Below are 24,803 nucleotides of genomic sequence, written 5' to 3' on the forward strand. Positions count from 1 at the left end.
CTTCCTTATAAATCTGCTGACTCTGATATTCAGGTTTATCTGTTTAATGAAAACATTATTCTCATCTTAATAGCTCTGTGTATCTTTTGATTACTGCTTGGAGTATTAAAAGGCAATACGGTATATAATGCCAGTGACAAGCGTTTGTCGATGGTGAACGGAAATGAAATGTAGGATGTATGATGCAAAGCACCTTTCAGCTCAGAGCATGCAAAGGAGACACATTATTTCATACAGGCACACTGGACCATTAAAAAGTATTTTTATTAAAGCCAAAAAAGTTATGTGCTCTTACGAAGACTGGAACATAAAAAAGACAAACACAAGTTATTTTATTAAATCCAAAGTTTTTTTTGGTTTTTTTTTTGTTTTCTTTTATACCAAAGTCTTTCTGGAAACGATCACGCCTCAAAGAAAGAGAAGCTCTTCGGTACAAAAGACCAAATATCGGATTTGAAGAAATAACGTAACACAAGTATGATATGCTGTTTTATACAACCATAACAGAAGCACAATCGAGGTGACTGAAAAAATCTCAACATGCTACAGAACTTGACCCATTTCATTTACAAGTCTGCATGCACTGTTTGAATGACAAACACATCACCATGTAAATAAATACATTGAAAATAAATAAATATAAGAAACCGAATGATAATTTATAACTTTATAATTTATTGATACAGCAATCAAATCATAGGCTACATATAGATATTTCACAGACACGTCATTGCTTGAAAGGTTAATGCATTGCTTTCTTATCCCCCTAAAGTCCGTATGGTGTAATTTCTTAAACATGCACCACCAAGCTGCTACGGCATTCTCCAGCTCCAGGAAGCTGTGCTGGAGAGCGGCTACTAGGACTTGTCATCCTGCTTCTTCTTCTGGAACTTCCTGAACTGGGATTGGATGGCGACAGCGGCCTTCTCAGTCTCTGGCGCGCCCATGTCGATGTCAAAATCCTCTGGGACATCCTTCTTGGAATCATCTGCCAGGTAAACAAAACCAAAAACAAATCAAATGATGCAGTACAGGCCTGGACTACAAGTTATTCTTAAAGGCTTCTATGGATTTAGTGGAATTATCATTTCATTCAGCCCTCATCTAAAAACATAGAAAGGAAATAAAACATTTTGATGAAACTTGGTAAAGCGTTTATAAAATGTCCCATAAGGTCTTAAAGGTGTCATCTCAAGACTCATTAATCTCATACAGCTGACCGACAACTTCGACAAAACTGCAGAAACAAGCCAGTAAGGTTAACCACTGTAAAATACCCAAGCTGTTATGTGCACAGCATTTCCAGCTTGAAAGACCCATACTGTAAAAGGTTGAGGGTGTGATAATATTGCTGTCTTGACATTTACAGTAACTACCTGCTTATTCTAAAATGTAAAGGAAAATTGTTAAAATACAGACTTATCAAATGGCACAAAATGGGAGATTGAGATTAGCAGATTGTAATGCCTTTAGCTCCTCTACTAGCGTATCGGTATTGCAGTATTCAATATCACGGTACATCAATTGGAGCAATGGTCTTGCGGTTCCTCACCATGTTATACTGGTGAGAAAATACATCCTTACTTGATAAACGCCACTTTCCTGGTCTTGGGTAATGCCTCACAGTGTGGAGATGTTCCACTAAGCCTGTAACTGGCATTCATGCCCTTACTCCAATTGAACGCTAATTTCCAAACATGTGTTTGATAAGCCCAGTGTCTGTTTCAGATCCTTAAGTATGATAATACAGTCTGTGGCAAATCCCTCAATAATTATTCATATGGTGTTTGTAAAGTGCTTCCCGTAATCTTACACAGTCTTTCACGGTTCTGAATCTTCGATGCTTTCAGCAGTGCTACTCAGCCTTGCCTTAATCTTGGGATATAGAGATGTCTGTTTGCGTACGTACCTATATGTACATATGTCAAACAGTACTGTTTGTATAGTGGATGTAGGTCATGGTGATTTTATATTTCCACATACTGACAGAACTCATATTGTAATTACAGCTGACATGGCATTCATGTTACTGACATACGTACATGGGGCCACTCTCGGTCATTTCTATTGAATGAATAATTGAGTTCTGTTGATCTTAAATTATGATTTTATTGGATACAAGTAAAACCGCAGCAGGTGTCATTGTTGAAGAATTGGATGGAGTAGGTATGCATGTTACACATGGTGAGACAGCTATTAACCTTGTGATATCCATCTTCATTTTCTACAGCGAGCTCCCCTGAGTGTTTGCAGTGCAGTCCTGCTTCTGATGGCAGTGAATGGCTCAATTAAGTCATTCCAACTCCAGTTGGGAACTACTTTAAATTGCAGCCCTCAGAAGTTACAAGTTCTATTGATTTAACTTGTTTAGCAAATGCATCGTTGAAAACCTAAGCATCTATTCTGTTTTGCTGTCGCTTTTCCTCCAGTGTGTAGTGCTATGCATTTGCGGGTTTGACAGTGCTGAAGAAGACTGCTACAGCAGAGTACTGTATGTCTACATGTATAATCAAGTAATGGGCAATCATGATGACTTTCATAAATGAGTACCCACATTTGTAGCTCGTTTTCTATTTTGCTTTGCAAATGCATATACAACATAATCATTAATAATTACAGAAAACAGGTAAATGATTAGCGATACACATAAACAGGACTTTTGAAACAGCACTTGAAATTTGTTGAAACGATATCCCCTGGCAGGATGCAGTAGACAGTGTATTTGAGCTAAAATCCATCCTTTATTTTCTATGAATTCCCAAGAAGCCGGTATATGATTTCACATGCTCCTTCTACCAAATCATCTAAATGCAAGACACTACTGGCTAGTTCCAGTTTATAGTGCTGAATCTACTCTTACAAGGCTTGTAAACACATTTCTACTGGCAAAAATATAAAACCCCTCTGACAAGGTGCTTTATTTGATAAGACATTTCTTCCCAAGTTAGATATAGCTTTAGAAATCCGTACAGGGAACATGTTTCGCACAAGCCGAGCTACTGTTAATATTCAGAGGTTTCAAGAGTATAAGCCAAGATAAGGAGAAGCTTTTCCTTCAAGAAATCTGTTGAGAAATAATAACTTAAGGGGCTGTCTAATTTAAAAAAAAAATTATTGATTCAGTCAAGCAAACACATGCAAATTAAAGAGAGTCAAACAGGATTCCAACTTTTTTTCTGCAAGGTCTACTTGGGAGATAATGTGTAAAAAAATAAATAAATAAAAAGTCACTTCAGAAAGTAGGTTCCGATTCTGAAAATAACCTTTAAACAAACAACTCTAGCATGACATGTGGGAGACTTCAGCAAATGAAGCAAAGCGGGGGTTCAGGCAGGGAACTCACTTTTAATCAGTCAGTCAAATCAAGCTTATCAAGCATCAACAACCAGACATTGTCAATAGAAACAGCAGTACCTTATCGCTAACAACGTCATTACTTAAAAGGATTTAAATATTACCTGATCCATTACCTCCCTGCTGTGTGTTTGAGTCCGCCTCCTCCCCGGCCTCCACCTGTTTTTTGGCTTCGAAGGGGAAGCTATCCTGCCCCCTACCCATGGCTTTCCTACAGTCAGCCTCTCCACTTCTCAGCGGGAACATTTATGGGCAGGGGTTCCCCGAGGTGAGGCCAAAGGCCAAAGATGTGTTATATGTTTAAATGTGTTATGCAAGAACGTATAATATGCATCAATGTGTTATCGTGTTTAATCTGTAATACATTTTCTATCTATTGCATGAGCTCCCTGACTGAACTAAGAGTGGCTGTGTGTGTCAACGCCAAGAGAATGCATCCCATTCTGCACCAATGTAGTTCTAATGTAACAACAAACAAAACATGACAGTTGGATGTTCAGCTTTAACAAGGGCACAGCCTGTGAATGCTGGATTCCTCTGTGAATGCTGGATTCCTCTGTGAATGCTGGATTCCTCTGTGAATGCTTGTTCTACCTGGTATTGTAATTCAGTGAAGTTTAGCACTCCAATAACTGGGCTGGGAGGCTGTCAAATTAAAAATGTAGCAATTTGACCCACTCAGTTTTTGGAATTGCTCAGTTTTTTACCAATGCAATTCCAATTAAAAAAAAAAAAAAGATCTTAGAACAAGCCTACCAGATGATTAAAGACTGTTAACCAAAACAAGAAAATTGCTTTTAAAAAAAAAAAAAAAAAAAAAAAGCTTTGAGGTGCATTATTAATCTTTCCTTGCTAATAAAGTTAGAGAATGATGGGAAAATATTACAGCAGTGTGGAGTAGTGGTTAGGGCTCTGGACTCTTGACTGGAGAGTTGTGGGTTCAATCCCCAGTGGGGGACACTGCTGTTGTACCCTTGAGCAAGGTACTTTTACCTAGATTGCTCCAGTAAAAACCCAACTGTATAAATGGGTAATTGTATGTAAAAATAATGTGATATCTGTATAATGTGAAATAATGTATAATGTGATATCTTGTAACAATTGTAAGTCGCCCTGGATAAGGGCGTCTGCTAAGAAATAAATAATAATAATAAACTCAGTATAATAAAATGTACCTGATGTGATGGTGCGACAGACCACAACAGTGCAGTGGCCCATTAGATTATTATAATAATAACACAAAAAACATCATGTTTAAGGGTAAGGGATACATTTCATGTAAATCTGTCCCTCACTCTTTTCTATTAGTATTATGTAAAGAAATGATACAATTCTGCTAATTATAAATTATTCTAACTGGGTCACCTTATTTCCATGAACAGGCTATTTTTAGGGTATGACAAGTCAAGTTCAGACAAGGTGCCTTCAACACAGATATTCTTTTTTAGCCAGAGAAGCCAACCCTGGTCCCCCAGGAGCACCGACATTCAAGATTCGTGTCTCTGACTGGGTCCTAAATATTAATTTCAAACCGACATTCCTTTACACTGCATGTGGAAAGCATGGGCAAGCCACAATTATGGTACAGCTTGGTATAGCATTGTAAATGCATAGCATAAACATGGTATACATGAAATGCACAGGGTACCTTTTTCATGGGGAGGCAGAGTGAATCATGTTGTTGTTGTTGTTGTTGTTATTAATCTCAACCTGTAGCAAATTTAAAAGTCATACCACATCCTAAAATGTGGCCTCATAATTAATAATAATGAAAAAGGAAATTCTCTTTGTCAAAAGAAGAATTATCTCGAAACATAATAAGAAATAACTCTTTCCTTTTAAGCACAAATGCAAGCAATATATATTTTGACCACTTTTTTTTTTTAAATTACAAAAAGACGGGTCCTATTTTGCAAGGTATTGCCAAGAATCTGAACAAGTCAATAGCAGACCTCAGTGGGAATTCTCCTTTCTGCAATCCGAGGGCTGTCTAATGAGTGAGGACTGACAATGCTGGGAAGACAATTTCCCCACTGCATTTGAAGCAGTCGAGAATAATGACCAAGGTCAGACAGAAAAGGCGTGCAAAGCAGATTGAAAGAGAGGAACAGAGAGAGTGGGGGGGGGGGGTTCTCTTTTGAGTGTTTTATCCTTTATGTTTTTCAGGATGAAACTGGGTTGGGTATAGACAGCACAAGATGAATGAGGCTGGTGGCTGTTTAGAGGTTGTGAGGTTGTGATGGGGAGGTGAAGAGGGTATTCCAGTGGGTTTCTGGTTGCCGGGGAATAGAAAGAGTCTTGCTTTATGTAATAATGGAAAATGCTGCCAAGTTCATCTCTACGCAGCTCAAATGTTCTGAAGGTGGAACATCACTAAAAGGTAAAGTAACAAGGGCTGGAAATAGGACTCCCATCGCACATCAGTTGAAGCCGTTTCAGATTTTGACTTTAGTTTTAATTAGCTTGTTCTCTCTGCGGTTTTCCTACATACGCTCCCAGTAAACCGTGCCTGGTGGCAGCTGCTGTGTAATGGAAGTCTCATTCCCATCGCTTAATGTAAGAGGAGTACCCGAATCGACGACAGCTGAAGAATATAGAGAGTGACGCTGTCCAGGAATAAAACAATTTGAACGGTATAATAAGAATAATTCAAGTTGGGTGCCTGAAAGAACTCCAGATGGACAGCCAACAGTAATGACATGTAAGGCAGCTTGTTGGTAAAAGTATTTACACGAATTATAAAACAACTATCTGCTAAATGGGTGCAGGATGAAGAAAAACCAGAAGAGAAATGGGCCGTAATGCAGCCTTGTCAACAAATGATCAACTGCATTTGGCTTTTGTGAACTAAATAATGTAATTAACTGGTAAATAAGCAGACTATGAAGCGGTCAGCTCATTAACTGTACTCTGATCCGCTAACAGTACAAGCCTGCTAAATATTTCATGTAATGTATGAGAATCCTGAAAGCTTTCAAAGTCAAACGGCAGATCATTTCAAATTATACAGAGGACAGTGTTGGTATCCACCTCCCGTCCATAAGTGAAGCATGGCCACCCTTGTAATCAAGTCCGTTCTTGTACGCATGCAAGCACAGGTCAAAGAGCATGTCCTGCATCAGCAGCCCCTGGGTGTGGGGAGAGTGCATTGTGTATCCCACTGGCGATTAGCATGATTTAGATGACTTCCTACCACTACACTGTTTGGATGTCGAAGCAGGAAAGCATTAAGTATGTGTTGAGGCACCGCACTGTAGATTCCAGCTCAGACACTATTAATACCTCCAGCCGTAGCTTGAATATACTGCATATTTATCTTTAATCCAAACACTGTACACTGGTCCTATACCGGAACTACCTCTGGGACCCATCACAGAATGTAAATGATAAAATCAGGCGGGTTCAGATGTGGTTCAAGATGAGAGAAACAAGCTCTCTTCTGGGGTTTCTTTAATGAAAGTTTTACATTTTCAACATGTCATCTTTCTGTGTTTGATTATTTACAGCGCTTCTTTCGACCTGGAACATTACTTACAAAGAGCATTTCATAAATATATATTTTATAATGTGCCATTCTGTAACAGCTGGGAATGGTTCCGGAATAAATGGAACATCCTGCTGCTGAAGAGAATTGTCCTTGAGCAGCTAGCATTGGTAGCTGTGGGGCCAACCTCCCCCCAACCACACAAATACAACATAATCTATCTAAAGGTATTGTAGTTGAGCCAGTGTTTGTCTTGACATGGAAGGTTTTGAAGAGTGAGACATTAAACCTGTAATGGTTAACAGAAGATGCATGCGTGGGCTGTGTGCATTTAACCCCGCAATTGAGATGCTTGCATTCTTGCTCCAGCTGTGTGGAATATTTGCTTGCATGGCTGTTCTTTAATGTATAAATCTATCAAACCAGTTTAAAAAAAAAAAGAATTGCAACGGATATGTTTTTGTTTAAATGCCTTGGGTCATTAATCAATGACTCTGTCGACTATGATAGTGTGGAAACGTGCTCAGAAAAATGTACATTATAACCTATCGACACTATCTAATAACATAACCACGTGATTGCTACTCACTTCATTAACAATCACATTATCAGCACATTTCACATTGGGTTCAAAGCATGTTACTGGCTGCAAAGCATGCCAATCATTAGGGCAAAGCAGCTCTTTGGGTAATGCCAAGAAAGAAGGTGGTGAAGGGTTGGGACAATTTCACTCTCCAGGTAATGCTTCTTTTACCTAGTATAGTACTATATGAAGCAGCAGTTGGGAATTCTGGCCTGTGATTGGTTAAAACCTCATCATAGGAGCAAAAATAGATTGAACTATTGCCCTGACAGCCTTGCACCACCGGGCAATAGTCTCCATCTGTCATGTGATTGGTTCACATCACTGTGAGTTCCACCCTTTTTCAAAGGAACATTTTTCATGTCCACTGCTCACAACAAGAGAAAATGGCTGAACACCAATTCTGTGACTTAACAGAAAATGAATTACAAAACATACTACAAAAGAAAGATGCTCCAAACACTAAAATGTAGTTAAATGAACATGTTTTCTAGAAACATGTGTGGCCTATCTAGCGAATGGAAGTCCAGGTAAGATTTATCATGTTATTTTGGTTGGCTACAACCACTTTAAGCTCACATTAAGCCCTGAAATGAAATCAGGTTTTTACCTTGTCCTGCGGATGTTTTGTTGTTACCGCCAGTAGCTCCGGTTCCTTTTCTCTGGAAAAAAACAAAACAAAAACAAAAACAAATGAATGACCATACATTGTTACATTTGATGCTAACATGCATAAAGAAAAAAAGTTATAAATAAAATGCCTAAACATACAAAATGTTTTCTAACTGTCAAGGCATTCAGTAAAATCATTGACCTTATCCCTACGACAGATACCAAAGAAACGACTGTAATTCTGAGAGAAAGATTACATTTACACAGCCGTGGCTTAGCTGTCAGTTACAGGAAACCTGTATAATTTCTGATATTACAATTTCTGCATAACGTTATGCAAATATATGCCTAAATGTTAAACTGTTGTCATGAATGTGCCTGTCACATAATACAGATGCTAGCCTTAGTGTTTATACAGTAGGGCGTGTACAGTGTAGATAATTTGTTTCCAAATGAATATTTATTCAAAGGCTTTTCCATAGGCAGTACACATGAATGATGCGCACATGTACTTGAATCTTGTGTACATAAATACTGTAAGCATTTATTGACCTCTTTCCCTTATTGACACAACTAAAAACAATATAAAAGTGAAAACAGGGCAATGATAGAGCAGGCTTGTGAGTTCTAGGGTGGCGGTATTAAGATTCAATGCAGTTTATATGATTCAAACAGACTCATCAGCAGCATACTGTGCTTACACACCGGCTCGGGAATCTGCCTAACAACTAGTCATTGGCACCACAATTGTGAATACATAACCCCAATTTAAACTGTTCCCTTAACTTTTTATGATCTGTTTTATGACCATTCTTTGTGGTTCTTATCATAATACCTGAAATGCTGTGTTTTTTTCTATTTCTGATAAATCAGTAGTATGATCAAACATCATCTACTGATTCTTTTAACAGACATTTCCCAGTACTGTATTTATTCTCTCATAGTAAATCTGGGTATTACTGGGTTTAAGCAGATAGAAAAGCCACATTCCCCATTTCACCAAGATCACAGAATCAAGAGAAGAGAGAGAATGAAGGAAACCTGCTGTGAATTAAATCATCTGTAACCATTTTTAAAAAAAATGATGTCACAATCCTAAAATTCTAGGTGATGCAAAACTTTTGGCCATAGCTGTATATAGACAGTTGTTTGTACATTACCAAGGATACCCATTGACGCAGACCATTTTAATGGGGACCAGGGGGATCAATGTAGGTTTTATTTAAAGAAACAGGTTGGGAGTTGTATGGGGAGTACAAATAGAGTGTCAGATAACAGGGGACAGGCTAGTTCCATTCAATCTGGGTCACTAATCTCACATTTCCAGTAAGTAAACAGCTACCAAGTCCAGGGTAGAGCTAGGTGCCACCCCCAAGGCTACCATTACACAGATATCTTTGTATGAATTATTAAGTACAAAACACAAAATTGTGAAATAGCTAATACTGGGTCACACAAACAGTAACATGCAAGTCAATAAAAAGCAATAGACACAGACTGAGAGAACAAGTGTTCAAGAGACATTTTGAACAGCAGAAATCTATCAGCACATACCCAGCCTGCATTTAATGATGTTTACTGAAAGGGATTACGTTGTTATCAACATAGAGGAAATTGCCAATGCTAGTTCAGAATATGAAACCGCTGTACAGGAAAACTCATTGTGTTAGTCGTTAGGGTTCGAGTTAGGATTAGGATTAGAGTTAGAGTTAGGGTTGGCGTTGGGGTTGGGGTTGGGGTTGGGGTTAGAATTAGAGTGAGGGTTAGTAGTGATGGTAGGGTTAGTATTAGGGTTATATAAATCACCAAAATTGAACTTCCAATCATCATTAGCACAGTTTCTTTCTGAAAGGACCAAACCCCAATTACAATTAAAAAACGATTAAGAAATAACAAAAAGAGTACTCGGATTAAGCCCTAGATTAAATGACAGAGTAGTTTATTTCTAGTTTATTGGATGTGTTCCTTTCCTTTCCTCGCCCACAGTCTAGTTTTGGTGCCAAACTGAGTAGCACTTTATTAACTGTAAATTTTGTCTAATTATCAGTCATGTGAATTCTATTCATGTTTACCTGAAAAAAAAGCCTGGATATCTCATTGATCTCTATGGTCCTATGACTTTCCAATAATTCTGTATTGACCTATTTCACTATGGACTGCAAATGTACTGAAGTATGACATTATTGCAAAGATCCTTTTGAAGCGCGTTGGACAGAAGGACCCATCAAACTGTAAGAAAGGGTTTTTACAAGAAAATGTTCTGCAATGCAACCCAAGGGACTAAAAGCCCCTCACAAGAGAACCATTAAATGAACTCCAGCTTCCTGTGCCAGTTCCACATGGACAGGCATCTACAGAGAGACCAGCGCTGCTTGACACCAGGTAATGCAATCTGATGACAGAATCGACCTGTTAGACGAAAGACACAATGCAGCCAGGGAACCTAAGTTAAATAAGTGTGTACACTCCACACGATATAATCAAATTAATATTAGATTTATTTCATATATCATTTTATAGTAACTGGGTACAAACTGTTGTGTCTGAGGCAGTAAGAAATGTACAGCTATGGACAAAAGTTTTGCATCACCAAGAATTTTAGCAATGAGACATAATAAAGCAAAATGAGTTCTATAGGGTGACGCAAAACCTTTGGCCATAGCTGTAGTAGAGCTCAGGTTTAAGAGTGTGCAGGTGGTTTGATGGTTTAAGATTGCACATAATAAAATACTGGCGTTTCTCTGTTCTGAAAGGAAGAACACATACCCAAAGGGTTTAAATTACTGTTACGGCCAGTGGTTAAGAAATGCAATGTTGGTTAAGAACAGTGGCTTTTGGGGTCTGGTTGCAGCCTACACCTGGCAGCAATGCAACTGCACGGCTATAGCCAGTGATGCTCTCAACAGATCCAAGAGGGATTTTATCACAGGACGGATAGAGACAGAATCCCAGCAGGCTTGGGCTGAGCCTAATTACAATCCATTGACAAGGAAGAAAGTGACGTTCACCACTGTTTCATTAGACGGTCTTTGCTGTTTACACACAAGCAGTCACACACACACACACACGCACACACATACTTACAGCCTCCTCCCTTGCAGCAAAGCAAAGTCAATGTTAAAGCAAGTCTAAAGGAGCCACTTATGTTGCTGTTAATGGATATCCACAATTAAAATGTGTCCTTTTGCATGAATTGGGATACATTTTAAATAAATTAAAGGTTCTTTGATGCTGAATTTTCTACATTTGAAAAATTGGATCCTTCCGTATCTGGTAGTCACAACCTCCATTTTAAACCCAGCAGGTTTGAATTTCATTTTTGTTTCTACCTGCAGCTGTCTTCAAATTTCTGAGTTTGTTTTGCAAATGTGACGGCAGGTCAGTATTTGGTTATATAAAGTATACTGCACATCACAGTGCGCATCTGTCTCAGCCCATTTAATAGCACAATAAACATGTGGTTCGTCGCCCCTGCTGCATTAAAAATGTAATCTGGAGGTCATCCAAAGCCATCAGAACCACCTGATGTATAAAAAAGGCATTCATAATGTTGTAGCAAAGTGGGTAGTCACGTCACCCCAAAGAATGTTCAATGCACAATCATGTCAAAGTCCATTACAGATGTTGTGTAACCACATTTCACCTTATTAGGTACAGTGCATAATATCATCAAAGATAATCACACATTTTCTCAAACGCCTCACCTCACTTTGCACTGTTATCTTAATCATGATATTCCCAATCATTCACCTTGTGGGTTCAAGGCGTATGTAAACCGAGAGTGAAATGGTACGCTGTACCCATACTAAGTGCTGGATCAGACTGGGTTACAGTACGCTGTGTACTGCTTGTGATCAAGTTGCATATCATTAGGCACTTCAAGTAACTAATTGCTGATTGTAATCATGCCCCAGCTCATTATGTGCACACTATACATTCACCTCATTACTCGCATTGGGATCAGCCTCTGATATGGACTCACTGTGATTCCATCACACTCTTCAGGGTCTCCACAAGGTCTCCTATCATATACCAGCAGATCAAACCCCATTAACACAGTGAGTACTCTTACATCCCACATCTGTAGATGCTGTTCAAGACCAGGGAGGTGGGGAATTCATGCTTCAGCAGAATTGCAGTGTTGGGATATGAAACTTAATGAAAACCTTGACAGAGTTTCATCATTTCAGGTAAAGTGAAAGCAAGCACACTTAATTTAAATGTCATTAACGATGTGTCCTCTCCATCCCATTTCAAATTAATCAAGCAGGACTACGATATGGCATTTAAAATCCTGTTTATTTGAGCAGCCTAATGGAGTAAAAAAGAAAGATACTGTATATATGATACACAGCATAGAGGACTAGGTATATACATTTATATAAAAAAATTACTCTTTGAAGTTGTATAATGTTATTACTGAAAGAAATACACTAAATATGTTTATACTTGCACTGTTAAAGGTGTTAGTTTAAGCGTCATTTTTGTAGGGATTTCAGTATGGCTGTATTAAGCAACTTTTTATATAAAAATAGTCTAAAACTGTGGCCATATGATCCAGAAACCAGCAGAAAGTAATGCAGTTACAGCACTGTAAACACAGTACCTGAGAGGGCTGTTTGATGCAGGAGAAGAGCATGGTGTTTCAGATAATCACATGTTTACAGTACATACAGAAGTCAAAACTGTTTTCATTCATTTGTGTTGCTGTTCTTGTTGATTTAAATCATGATTGCTCTTTTAGATGTTTCAAGATCTTAGACAGCAGGCCCTTCACCAAGGAAGATGGCTTCACTCTTAATTATCTTCCAGGTCAACATGATCTATAATATTGGGTTTAAAGTCTGTTTTCATAAGGCATGGACATGCCAGTTAATACATCACACTGGAATGCAATTACCAGCATAACGCTTTGTGAATCCTTCCCCAAGCCCTTTTGTCAGGGACAATGAATAACATAAAAATATTCATTGAATGCCAGCACTAAAAATGTCCTTGCAAAATATTGTACAACTGTGCCCGGGGTATTTCTCCCTCAAGGAAAGACGGATAATTAAAGGAACTCGTTTTGAATAAATTCAGGGCGGTCTTAAAGGTTAAACTGGATTTTCTGACACTAAACCATCACCTGAAAATAAAACTGTCAGCTATGTGCATCGTCGCTGTCTGTGCACTTGACTGAACAAATGGAGACCCTGCATCGCTTTCATTTTTAATATTGCAGTATTTCAGCACTCGCCCAACTTAGCAGGAATCACTTTGTTATTGCTTTTAGTCTCTGGACATCCTCACATGAATACAGGGATGATTGTTACAGATTTCAATGCTAATTCCCACCATACATAGACATGTCAACAAGCACGGAGAGAGAGTCTCCAACAGCCAATCCCATCTGGATGTGTGTTGTTTTTTTTTAATGATATCTTGTTTACAGTTCAGCTTTAAGTGTTTTAATTTATTTTTTAAAAACCTTCATTTGTTATGCTACAGAGCTCAATGAGCCTTGAAATTGGTTGGATTGCACTGTAGATATTTATTTCATTAGGTCTGGCTTCAGGGTTCAGCACTTGGTGATACATGCAAACATCAGTTCTCCAACACTTTATATCCTTCAAGCTCCTCTAATATACAGGAAACGGTTGTATGGTTATACAAGAGAGTCGTAAAGAAGCTAATTGAAACATGGACCGTACATGGTCTCAAAACGGATTGGTTACATGCATCAGATCAATAGATGCAGTGCATACAACAAACACAGTCAGGCTCACTACAAGCACAGTAACCAAGAACAAAAGGGAATGTCTTCAAGTCACTATTTAACATTGACCGCAAATTGATCTTTCACAATTACAGCGGTATAGAATTCCAGGAGACGAGTGCATCGCAGCTGGAACCCCAGCATCACTGAAGTCTGAAGCTGGTGTTGCAGGAAACAGCACCAAAAGAACACAGTCAAAGAGCAGCGCACTGCACCTGTGATGCTCAGATGTTGCTAAGATCCCACCAAGCTGTAAATAATACATACTGTCCAGGTGCTTTAGTCGGCATGTTCAATGTTTCTTTTTTTAAAGGACCCCTTACCCTTTTTATGTTGTTTTTCATCCAATCAATCGAAACAGTTCTGTGTTCTATTTATTCAGTATTATGTATTCCTCTTATTCACTCCACCGCCTACACAGTGTCCGAGAAGGCTTGGGACAGAATAGGTTACCTTATAATAGCTTATAAGGTAACTTATAATGGAATGCAGATACAAGCACATGAACTCCTGATCTCACGCATTGCTGTACCCCCTCCACACTTATTCCAACATCCTTAAACATTCCCTGGAATTGAAATAGGAAAATTCACTGGATCCCCCAAAAATTGGGATTGGAATTTCCTTCCAATGCAAGCGATCAACACAAGAGCTAACTAGTTCACAATAGCTGAGGAAGGGACAATAGCAGATTCCTTGTAGCTTTCTGTATAGTGTGCCTTTTAAAATAATCATGTACAACAATGGTCCAGTGTCTTAGTTGAAACCTGACTGTGTGATGCTGCAGATGATTTATACATACATACCCGTAAATTGTACAAAAACTCGAACAAAATGGTACCTTTCCTCGCTCTTCCATTACCGTAACAGGATTTTGTTTTCAAATTGGTAACCATGATTAATACAACAGTCAATAGAACACAAATTACTTTCTCGTGGTTTTTATAATGGGCCTTTTATAATGAGCATTCTAAATTAGCCGCTTAATTAGTAAACACTGGGGGGAAATCATTTTCAGCGTAAGTGAGAAATAAACGCTCACTTCATACCGAGGTTAGCGATATGTAACACACACTTTTGCTCTGCCCCTCACACGACTGATTTCTTTGTTTGGCACATGGCACTTCAAATATCCGGATATATAAAAGGCACACCCCTCCTTGTTGGATGTCATTTTCAGTCACAAAGACTAAACCAGCACATTGGTATTGAGTGTTCTGGTTTCTGTGCACCACTGATATCCTCGTCATATCAGGATCAATACATGCCTTGCACCTGACAGAATAGAGTATATGCACAGTGCCACCTATTGACTGAAATGCACTGTGCAGTTTTATGTCGTAATGTATGACCCCACATGGATTGTATTAATTAGTGGCGAGAGAACCAACTAACACAAGCAAAGGGGCATTCAATTCCATCAACTCAAATGATCCCATGGATGTCAAATTTAAAAAAGCTGGAGAACGGAAAAATTCAAAAAACATAAAAACAAAGCCAGTCTTATTCCTAAAACAAAATGGCCATGTTCGTGCTTGCAGCAAAAAGGAAATATTATACATAATATAATATAACTATGAAACAAATCATACAATATAATGCAGTGGAGTGGGTATTTATTTTGTTGAGTTTAAGTTGTATTAAATACAAGTTTAAATATACTATATATATATCCCACTTAATGAAGCACTATCAATCCCAAACAATATCGCTGATGAATTTGCTCTAAACTAAACACAGCTGAACTTGACGTTATAGTTCCAAAGCAAGATGAAAGATGAGCTCCTGTCTCAGTGCCAGAAAAAAAAGGAAAACTGCAAACAAAATACTCCTATTAGCTGGATGCGTATCTGAGAAACAAAACAAAAAGCACTTGGATTCTGAATTCCAGCCCCGTTGCCAAAACTATTTTAAAACCCAAGCAAATAAAAATAAAATAAAATAACCAGCCTTCATTTTTCAAAGCTTTCAACACAATTCTGTAATGGGAATGCTTGTTAGTCCTGTTCACTTAGCAGGACACTTACCTATTCCATTCAAAGACTCGCTTTCCTTTGAAGCTTATGATTGATCAAAGAGGCTCCACATCCCTAGCCTTAATTCGAGCCTCAGCAATATATTTCTGACCTTTCTGGCTATATTGATGCCATGTTGTTTGATTCCCTTTCCAGTCTCCACATGCATCACTACAAGAGACACTTTTCTAGCAACGCTTGCAACGGCGAGCATATCAACGAAGCCTTTGACCGATAGTCAATATGAAACTAATAATACAATCTGCACACTTAGATGTCCCCACGGCAAATTAACCCCGACACAGGGTAGGATTCATTAGAAAACAGATGCGTTGAAAGCAGAAAATCAAGCTGATGTGTTAAACGGCATAATGGCACGAGGAGTGTCAGTCTCTATGAGGGGTCGGCTTCTGCATGCAATATGACTTAGAGACAAGACTGAATAAAAGGCAAACATGCATTCTGATTGAGTCTTTAATGGTCATCACAGCTGCACAAGCTATAGCCGTGCAGGGAATGCAAATGCAATATAGTATAAATAAAAAATAAGGAAAAATACCAAGAAAAAAGAAAAAAACACTGAAAATATATATATACTTGGAATTAAAAACAATCATTTTCACAACTGTTTCAGATAAATAACTGCATTTTTTTTCTCTAAAATTAAGAATCAATTACCTTTACTTAATACTTAATACAGGGGTTATTAATACACACTTTTGCTTAAGAGGGCTGTAGAACAAATAAAAGTGACTATTCCCTGTAACAAGATATAGAGGCCTGATAGTAGGAGCTTGGTTGGCAGGTACTTATGCGAGGGCTCCACTCCGGGGTAGAGACATTGCTGTCGCACCCCCACATCTTCTCTGAACAAATTACAGGAGGAAATCATGGATGAACAGATCTTCAGAACAATTTAAAACGCCAAAGCAGACTCATCATATCGAATCAGTGTCATCGTGAGCGCTAATAGAGGTCTTAAACCCTACTGACACTTTGTCAGAGCCTCTATGCTGCAGCTACAGTGACAGGCATGAAACATGCTTTTAGCATGCAGGCACAGAAATGGGAGTGGTAATGCAAATTGACAACAACTGGGGAAAGATATCAAGCTGGATCACCGCTGATGCACAAAGGAACTATTGATTCCTGTTGACTTGAAAAGCTCATCAGCTCATTGCTTAAACAAGCTGCTTAAAAACGAAGAGGTGAACATTTCCAAATGTGTTTTTATTCACTGGAAAAGCAGGATTTGAATCTGGACACAGTTTTGTTGCTTTAAAAAAATGTAAAATGCATGCATTGCAATGCATCTGAGTTGCAGATATTTCAAAATGAAAGCAGCAAAGGGACTGGTTAGAGCACTGCTGTGTGTGTGTGTGTGTGTGTGTGTGTGTGTGTGTGTGTGTGTGTGTGTGTGTGTGTGTGTGTGTGTGTGTGTGTGTGTGTGTGTGTGTGTGTGTGTGTGTGTGTGTGCATGAGTGAGGATCCCAATTTGATTTCAGTCTCCATTACAGGGGAAATTAGTCTGGAGGAGGTCTCAGTTCATTCCCTAGTGGATCGTTTTCCAATTCAAAAACCCATCACGTAAACTGATGTAATGACTTTGCTTTCGCTTGGAGGAGGCGCTGCACTGAATAAGGAAGAGGCTTTCCCTGACATACAGATAACCCTCAATCCCTCCCCCCTGTACCCTTACCAGCCCTGGAGTGCTAGTCTCCCTGACGCAGTCCCAAGGTTAACGAGTGCAACAAAACCCTGCTGTGCGCATACTGTACAGCAGCAAGATCGTATCTGGACCAGAATCAAAAGCGAGCCTGTTGCTTAGGAGAACACACGCAGTGTTGAGTTTCCCTCAGGTAACCATTCAGACCGTGGCTTCTGAACCTGGAACTTAAGTGAACCCTTCTTAAATACCCCAGGAGGTAAATGAAGTTAGGTGGTCACAAAATAACAGCTGAAGTCAAGTCGAACATTCCGGCTAATGCCTTCTTCAGTGTATGAATTAAACACTGTATCTGGTGCTATTGGTTTATGTCAGGGCTAATTAAACACTGTATCTGGTGCTATTGGTATATGTCAGGGCTAATTAAACACTGTATCTGGTGCTATTGGTATATGTCAGGGCTAAATAAACACTGTATCTGGTGCTATTGGTATATGCCAGGGCTAATTAAACACTGTATCTAGTGCTATTGGTATATGCCAGGGCTAATTAAACACTGTATCTGGTGCTATTGGTATATGTCAGGGCTAATTAAACACTGTATCTGGTGCTATTGGTATGGTCAGGAAGGGGTAGCCCGCTGTAAGAGCTGCATATAAATGAATATTCTATTTATGGGTGATTGGCTGACCAAGTTGAGTAGTAACTAAGTGTCTATCTGGCTCAGTTAACTAGTTAAACCCAGGTTTAATCGCCAGTCACTACCACTTCATATTACATTAAGAATGATGGCACACCATGCCAGCAGTTTCTTACAGCAGCGTCAAACAGGCCTCTGAAGCCCGTACTAGAATGTCGGCGTATGTTTGTATAACTGTGTTCTCTGTGTAATGACCTACACAGAATATAGAAGTATCTTCACCACCTGACTGCTTTACCATTCTTTCACTATGCTTTATTACACTTGGCTATGTTTTTTCCTATGGGAAACATTTGTAAGAGGACCTTTCTAGCAATTCATACAGTATAGATCCAGGTCTACTACAGAGGTTACAGAGGTTGTAATATTTCAGTCGAACTAGGGAGTTCGACTGAAATATTAGTTCGACTGAAATAAATTTATATAGGATAAACGTCAGTAAAACCACTCTCTATTTTTTTCTTACCAAAAATAATAATTTAAGAAATCAATCTGTCCCGTCTCCGTTTCGCTCTGAATGGCTGGGGGTCGCTGTCAGTCAAATCAGTGATTCCTTAATAGGCTAGTGTAGTTTTAACGTCAGTCATTTCATCCTGTCCTGACAGATCTCGTTGGCTGAAGCAGCACTAGAATGCTCTCATTCGTTTAAATGACTGTCAATCATCAAGACATGCACCGACAGTGCACTTTCATTTGCCAGCTACAGCGCCTGTCATTCAAAGCACCTACTTTGAAATTAGCAGGTTGGTAAGCTTTTGCTATTACAGATATACTGTGACAGTTACTAGTTTGATTTGAAAATGGGGCGCAAGAAGAAAACACTTAATGAGTATTGTGCACAATACCCTGATCGACAGCTGAAGTCTCCGCTGCAGGACGAAGCGGGCCAGTCTGTCTTGCCTCCAGTGAGTCCAGCTGTGCTTAGGAGAGGGGCGGAGCTCGGAATAAGTGCAAGTTACAGTTCTGTTCAACTCTCATGTTTTGTTCTGTCTGTGCATATTGTTTTTACTTCTAAATGTATGCTATAAAAGTCTGCGTAATACACTTTATATGCTGCGTTTTCTACGGTTTATTTGAGACATTGTTTTAATTTGTGTAGGATCTATATCTATACAAGGTATACTAGCTTCACTGTGACCAAACGTTATTTTAATTGGAATGTTGGTAACCATGGTTTTGTTGCATGTCGAATATGATAAAGGGGTTTCTCTAAATGAGACGCTTTTCAATGGTATAAAAAGTCTGGGTTTGTTTTTTAAGTATGAAGGTCGATTTCAGCCATGCTCTGCTTGAATTGAAAAATAAAGATCGAAAAGAACGGTAAATTCTTTCAAAAATAAACGTCGATATTAATCGTCAATTTGGAAAGAAAATAAAAATCAAATAGTAGCAAGTATACATAACACACCGTATTAAAATTAAAATACTCAAATATTGTTTCTATAATTAATCAGTATTATTAGAACACAATTGTTTTCAAAAGATTACTGAATATACTATATTTTCCCACCTATCATGAACTAGTTGTTCAGAAATAATATTTCCTGGCTCTTTTTTAACAGCTACACTTATTTTCAATTGTCTAGTAAAGGCACTGGTTCTCTAGCAGTAATACTGCATAAAACATTTTTTATATAACCTTTAATCCTTTCAGAAAGATCCTGAATCTGATTTGTCCAGTAGCTACTTTAAAGCAAGAACTAATGTCTGCATCACACATTGCCACTGCATTTGGTCTGTGGACCTGTACCAAAAATGAGAAGCAATTTCTAGCAGTAATGTGTCACTCTGTTGACCAGAAGTGGAATTTGATTTTGTAATGTGTGCTGTTAGTGACAGTGGTGCCAATGCTGTAGGTGCTGCCAGCTTCTTAAATTGAAACGGCACCTTGTTTAGCTCATACATTGCACCTCTGTCTGCAGGAGATGATCTTTCCCAGGCAAGGAAAGCAAGTGTTACTGGAGGAAATATCTGCAGCGAGTGAGATGTCGATCCATAGCCACCCTTTTTAAAAGCTGACCTAGTACTGGGAATGCCTATTCAAAAGTGTGCCTGGCTGAACCTGGATCTGAACCAGTGCAGATTCAGAGAGACTGGATTACATGATGGAGCTCAAGCTTGCAGTGATTGAAAAGGTGATCCAACAAGCGGAGCAGTTAGCCATTGCAGCCTTGAAATTGAAGAGACCAGCACTAAACATTGCTGCTGTGGAGAAGATGCTTCTGAAAGAAGTGAGATGCTGAAGCCATTTCAGGAAGCAGCCACCTCTTTCTGGGGCAAAGTATCCTACAGCATCTCTCATTGTGCCCACAGTGGCTGGAATTCGCAGAGCACTTGGCAAGACTGAAGTGAAGTCTGAACCTGGATCGAAGATGAATGACTACCTTTTGAGTCAGATCTCAACAAGGTTATCAAGCTACGAGAACGAGCTTCATTTTCAGATATCAACATTCCTGGATCCACGGTTTAAAAGCCATCCCTTCAACAGTCAGCAAAAAGAAGCTTTTATAAAAAGTTTGTTTGTTGCATGTGAACCTCCTGAAAGGGATCCAGTTCCAGCCCAGACAGCACATCCATGTGGCAGTAAGAGCATCTACCAGCTAATCAAGCTCTATAAGCATGCAAAGCAAGGCTTTTATATTATATTCAGCTCTTAACAGTTTGAGATGCCAAGTTAGAACAAAAGCTTGAAACCTAAAAGTTGTTTATAATTAAAAGGAGCGGCTCTGGAGCTGGAGCAGAGGCTGCTGGAGCCAGCCTGGAGCTGGAGCAAGAGGTCTCTGTCAGCTCTGGAGCTGGAGCGGGGGGTCTCTGTCAGCTCTGGAGCCAGCCTGGAGCTGGAGCTGAACCACTGGAGCCACTGTGGAGCTGGAGCCAGCAAACCTGCAGCACTGCCAACCCTACTATGAACTGATCAGATGAAACAAAGCTTTGTTTTGCCTGGGACCTATTCACAAAGCTTCACAAGCTATTTAAAGACTGTTTTTAGAATCTGTTTTGATGGATTGAGTTTTGTATGCATGCCTGTTGTTAAAGAAAGCAAAGACAGTTTAGATCAGTTTCATGAACACCAGCCTGTATTTAATTAATCAAAAACAGCTCACGAGTTACAGAGATTTGAATAGTGGGCACTTATTAATCCGTTTCATTGCAGATCTGATATAAATGCAACACGGCAGGCAAGACTGTAAAGAAAGACTAAAAGCTGTCTGGAAGAAACCTTATCTTGCAAACAAGGACAGAGACCACAAGTTCATTTTAATAGGATGTTCTGTTTAAAAGTGCATGGCCAATCGTGTAGGGTTATTATTATTATTTTCTTTTTTGTTGTTGTTGCAAGTTTGCATTTTATTTAGAGCCTCTATAAAATCTGTATTTGGAGTTAAGCCAGTTTAACCCTACTGCCACTGCTCACTGAAAGGAAGATATTCTGAAATGTACAGTCTCCTTGTTGACAGAGTTTGGCGTATGATGTCTGGTTGTGGAGCATCTAAACCCATGATATTTGCTAAATCCTTGGCCATGTTTCTGTTTAAGTAAATCCATCTAACAGTGTTCTGCGTGCTATACAGTAAGCTCTGGATGGCAAATGACTATTACCTGCTCTTTATTACAATAAGGCCCATTATGAGATGTCTGTCATTTTTATTATATGCAGTCATGTTAATAAATGGGTCTATTAATCACCTTGGGGGTGAACCTCAACTGGATAAATATTGAAGAGCAGCAGTATTTGGATCATTTTAATTGCTGGTGGAAATCATTAAGACAGAGTAAGTCCTGCATCAGAAGTATATTTGATGCTTAATGTTCATTGAGCTCCAATTTCTTTTTCCATATGGGAAGCAATTGCAGGGCATAACTGTGGACAGTCCAAAAGGAGACCTGGACACCCCACGATTTCAGATTCACTGAGTATTGGCTGATAGTGTCATCAAACTAGATCTTCTGGAAACATTAACACAAAGATGTGTCGGGTTTCAGTTTCAGAATATTCCCTTCGATTGATAACATGAAGCAAGCATATAGGCTATCTAAAGCAAATGTGGGTTGTTAGGTTTTTCCAGGACTGCTCACCAATTTAAATCTTCAAGTGCATTCAGTCTGAGTCATCCCAGGTTTTCTGTAAGGGGTGTGATCTAGTTTCACTCACAGCGTGAACTACTCTGCAGCAGGCTTTCATAAATCACTCCTGAATTAATCATTAGAAAATATAATCATCAGGAATAAAAACGACACTCTACACAGACTGAAGCACGATCCAAAGCCACTAGAAATAAAATTACACCCATAGCAAAGTCAACTAAATTAAAATGAACATGTACATTTATTTTTCATCCAGAACGATAAAACGGTATATGAATACTAAATGAAACTAGTAAAAAATACATTATTATTATTATTATTATTATTATTATTATTATTATTATTATACATGTGTCGTTCGTTCTAAGAGTTCCTGTTGTAACCTGCTTTGTATCAATGCTTTCCAATGTACATGCATGACAGACGGTAATATATGCATACTGTCGTTTCATTTGTACCATCTTGTGCACAAATGCTTCGTGATCACAAAACGAATGCATTTGATTGCTCTAGTTTAGCTATAATTCGTTTCGTTTGTTTTCCCCAGCAACTTCAATGAGGTATAATTAGCTGCAAGTGCACAGGGTGACCACAATTGGTTTTATCTGTATTACTGTGCTGTACATCAGGCAATGAAAAGTTATTGTAGGGTTAGCTGTAGTTTGGGGTGTTGTTATAACGCAGCATTTACTCCCTCTGTCGGCTCACATGCATTGCTGTTACAGAACGGAGAGGTGCCTTCGACAACACTCAGTCGAGATTAAAGGTTCGTAGGAGAGATGCTGCGGAAATGATAAACTGTACAATAGAGTTGAGTTGTGTCAGGTAGGTCAGCCGTGGAAATATGCATGCTAAACTTCAAGTTACGATGATGCGTCAGATACCGTACACAAACGCTCATTAATAACGGTCAAATCTTAAACACTGTTAAAAAGTTACTGCAACTTAATAACACATCGTGTTAGGAGCTCGTACTCAGAAATAACAAAACACACACGAAAACCGTTGAAATCGGTCACGGCATCAATCAAACACAACTGCAATATGAAATAAATGTGTGCTTGTTCTTTTTTGCAAGTGTACTTCCTTATCCCTTAAAATAAATCATAATTTTTACCCCTGACGCTGTGTGCTTCATCATATAAACCATCCATAAAAAAGATCTTAACTCTTATTGTAAAAGCAACCACCTACCTCGCTCATGGCTCTAAAGTGTAATCTCTGAGATGGGTTCCAGTACTATCGGCTGTCAGGATTAACAGATTTCTTTTTCACAGTGGCTGGCTGCTTGAGGGGGGAGCTTTTTTTAAAGTATACGAGTAACTCCTCAGTGTCATCACGTTACCACCAAACCAATGAGAATGCTGTCGGCAAATGTGATCATCCCCCAACTCTCTCCAGTCGCCACCCAGCGTTCTAAAGTATTCATGCGCTCTGTAAACCTCTTTGAATTTGCTGTGCACGGTACAGTAAGAAAAAAAAAACGACCTTAGCCTCGGGAAAAAAGAAAAAAAAGGCATTAATTATTCCAAAGGGTATGAAATTATTTCCCTTTGAAAATAAATTACTAGGAAGCTCTGTTTTTTTTTTTTGTTTTTTTTGTTTTTTTGCTTTAATTCCGCAAATACAATGATTATTGCGAGGTGTTCGTAGGACCCTCTGAAGTCCGAGGATAAGACTAGCATATTAATTGCTATTATCCCCCTGTGGCCCGGTTAGATACCTTTCCTTTCAGGAAACACCAAATATGAATAATTATTTGTGTGTATAATGAGTAAGGAAAAAAAAAAACATGATCCCTTTCATTTGAAGAGTTGTTTTAGTAATGTTTTAGCCGCGGTGTCTAATTACTATCTCCTTTGCATTTTGTTCCAGTCTGCAAACAGACCGAAAAGCCCTGGAGATCTAATCATGAAGGGCTGTATTCCATTGCATAGGAAACCAGTGACGTGTGTAAATGAACCCCCCAAAGAACATTATATTGCATTAGCTTGATAACACTTAACAGAAGGAACCATTTTATAATGTAATATGAATAGGCCCACTATGGGTATCAATATGCAATTTTGCATTCCAGTTATTAATGCAGTTTGTACGTGGTCCCTAAATACTACTACTACTACTACTAATAATAATAATAATAATAATAACCTACTAGCTTGCTGTAAGTTAGGGTGAGGGCATCCCCAGTCCTGATAAAGCATTCACATCCAGGTTTAATAGGTGTAATTAAACGATTATAACTTGATGGCCTGGACAGAGGTTTAATCCCTGTATAATTACATCAGAGGGAAGACAATAAAGTTGCCTACCCTTGCTATTGGATTACAGATGCAGTGTACAGCTTATAATAGTTATCATCCTGCAAAAGACTAGAAAAGCATAATAAGCATGTATGTTTTGACTAGAGGCCGTGTACAGCACAGCGGTTTGGGAAAGCATGCCAGGACACAGCCTCATGCAGCGTTACATGCATTTCTCAAGGTATGAGGAACGCAGTGCCAGCAAAGTCCCAGCAGTTCAATGGCAGATGGCAGGCAGACTG

General features: G+C 38.9%; 1 protein-coding gene across 1 annotated transcript; it reads right to left on the reverse strand.

Moving 5' to 3' along the window:
* Positions 1–246: 246 nt before the first annotated feature.
* Positions 247–23,609, reverse strand: LOC117405396 (calmodulin regulator protein PCP4-like). The gene is made up of 3 exons (XM_034008420.3): positions 23,453–23,609; positions 8,032–8,083; positions 247–988 (listed from the first exon to the last, which is right to left on the reverse strand). The coding sequence occupies exons 1-3, from the start codon at positions 23,459–23,461 to the stop codon at positions 858–860; spliced, it is 192 nt and encodes a 63-aa protein (XP_033864311.1). The 5' UTR covers positions 23,462–23,609; the 3' UTR covers positions 247–857.
* Between the last annotated feature and the right edge of the window lie 1,194 nt (positions 23,610–24,803).

The sequence above is a fragment of the Acipenser ruthenus genome, chromosome 9 (genome assembly GCF_902713425.1).
Source record: "Acipenser ruthenus chromosome 9, fAciRut3.2 maternal haplotype, whole genome shotgun sequence".
NCBI lineage: Eukaryota > Metazoa > Chordata > Actinopteri > Acipenseriformes > Acipenseridae > Acipenser > Acipenser ruthenus.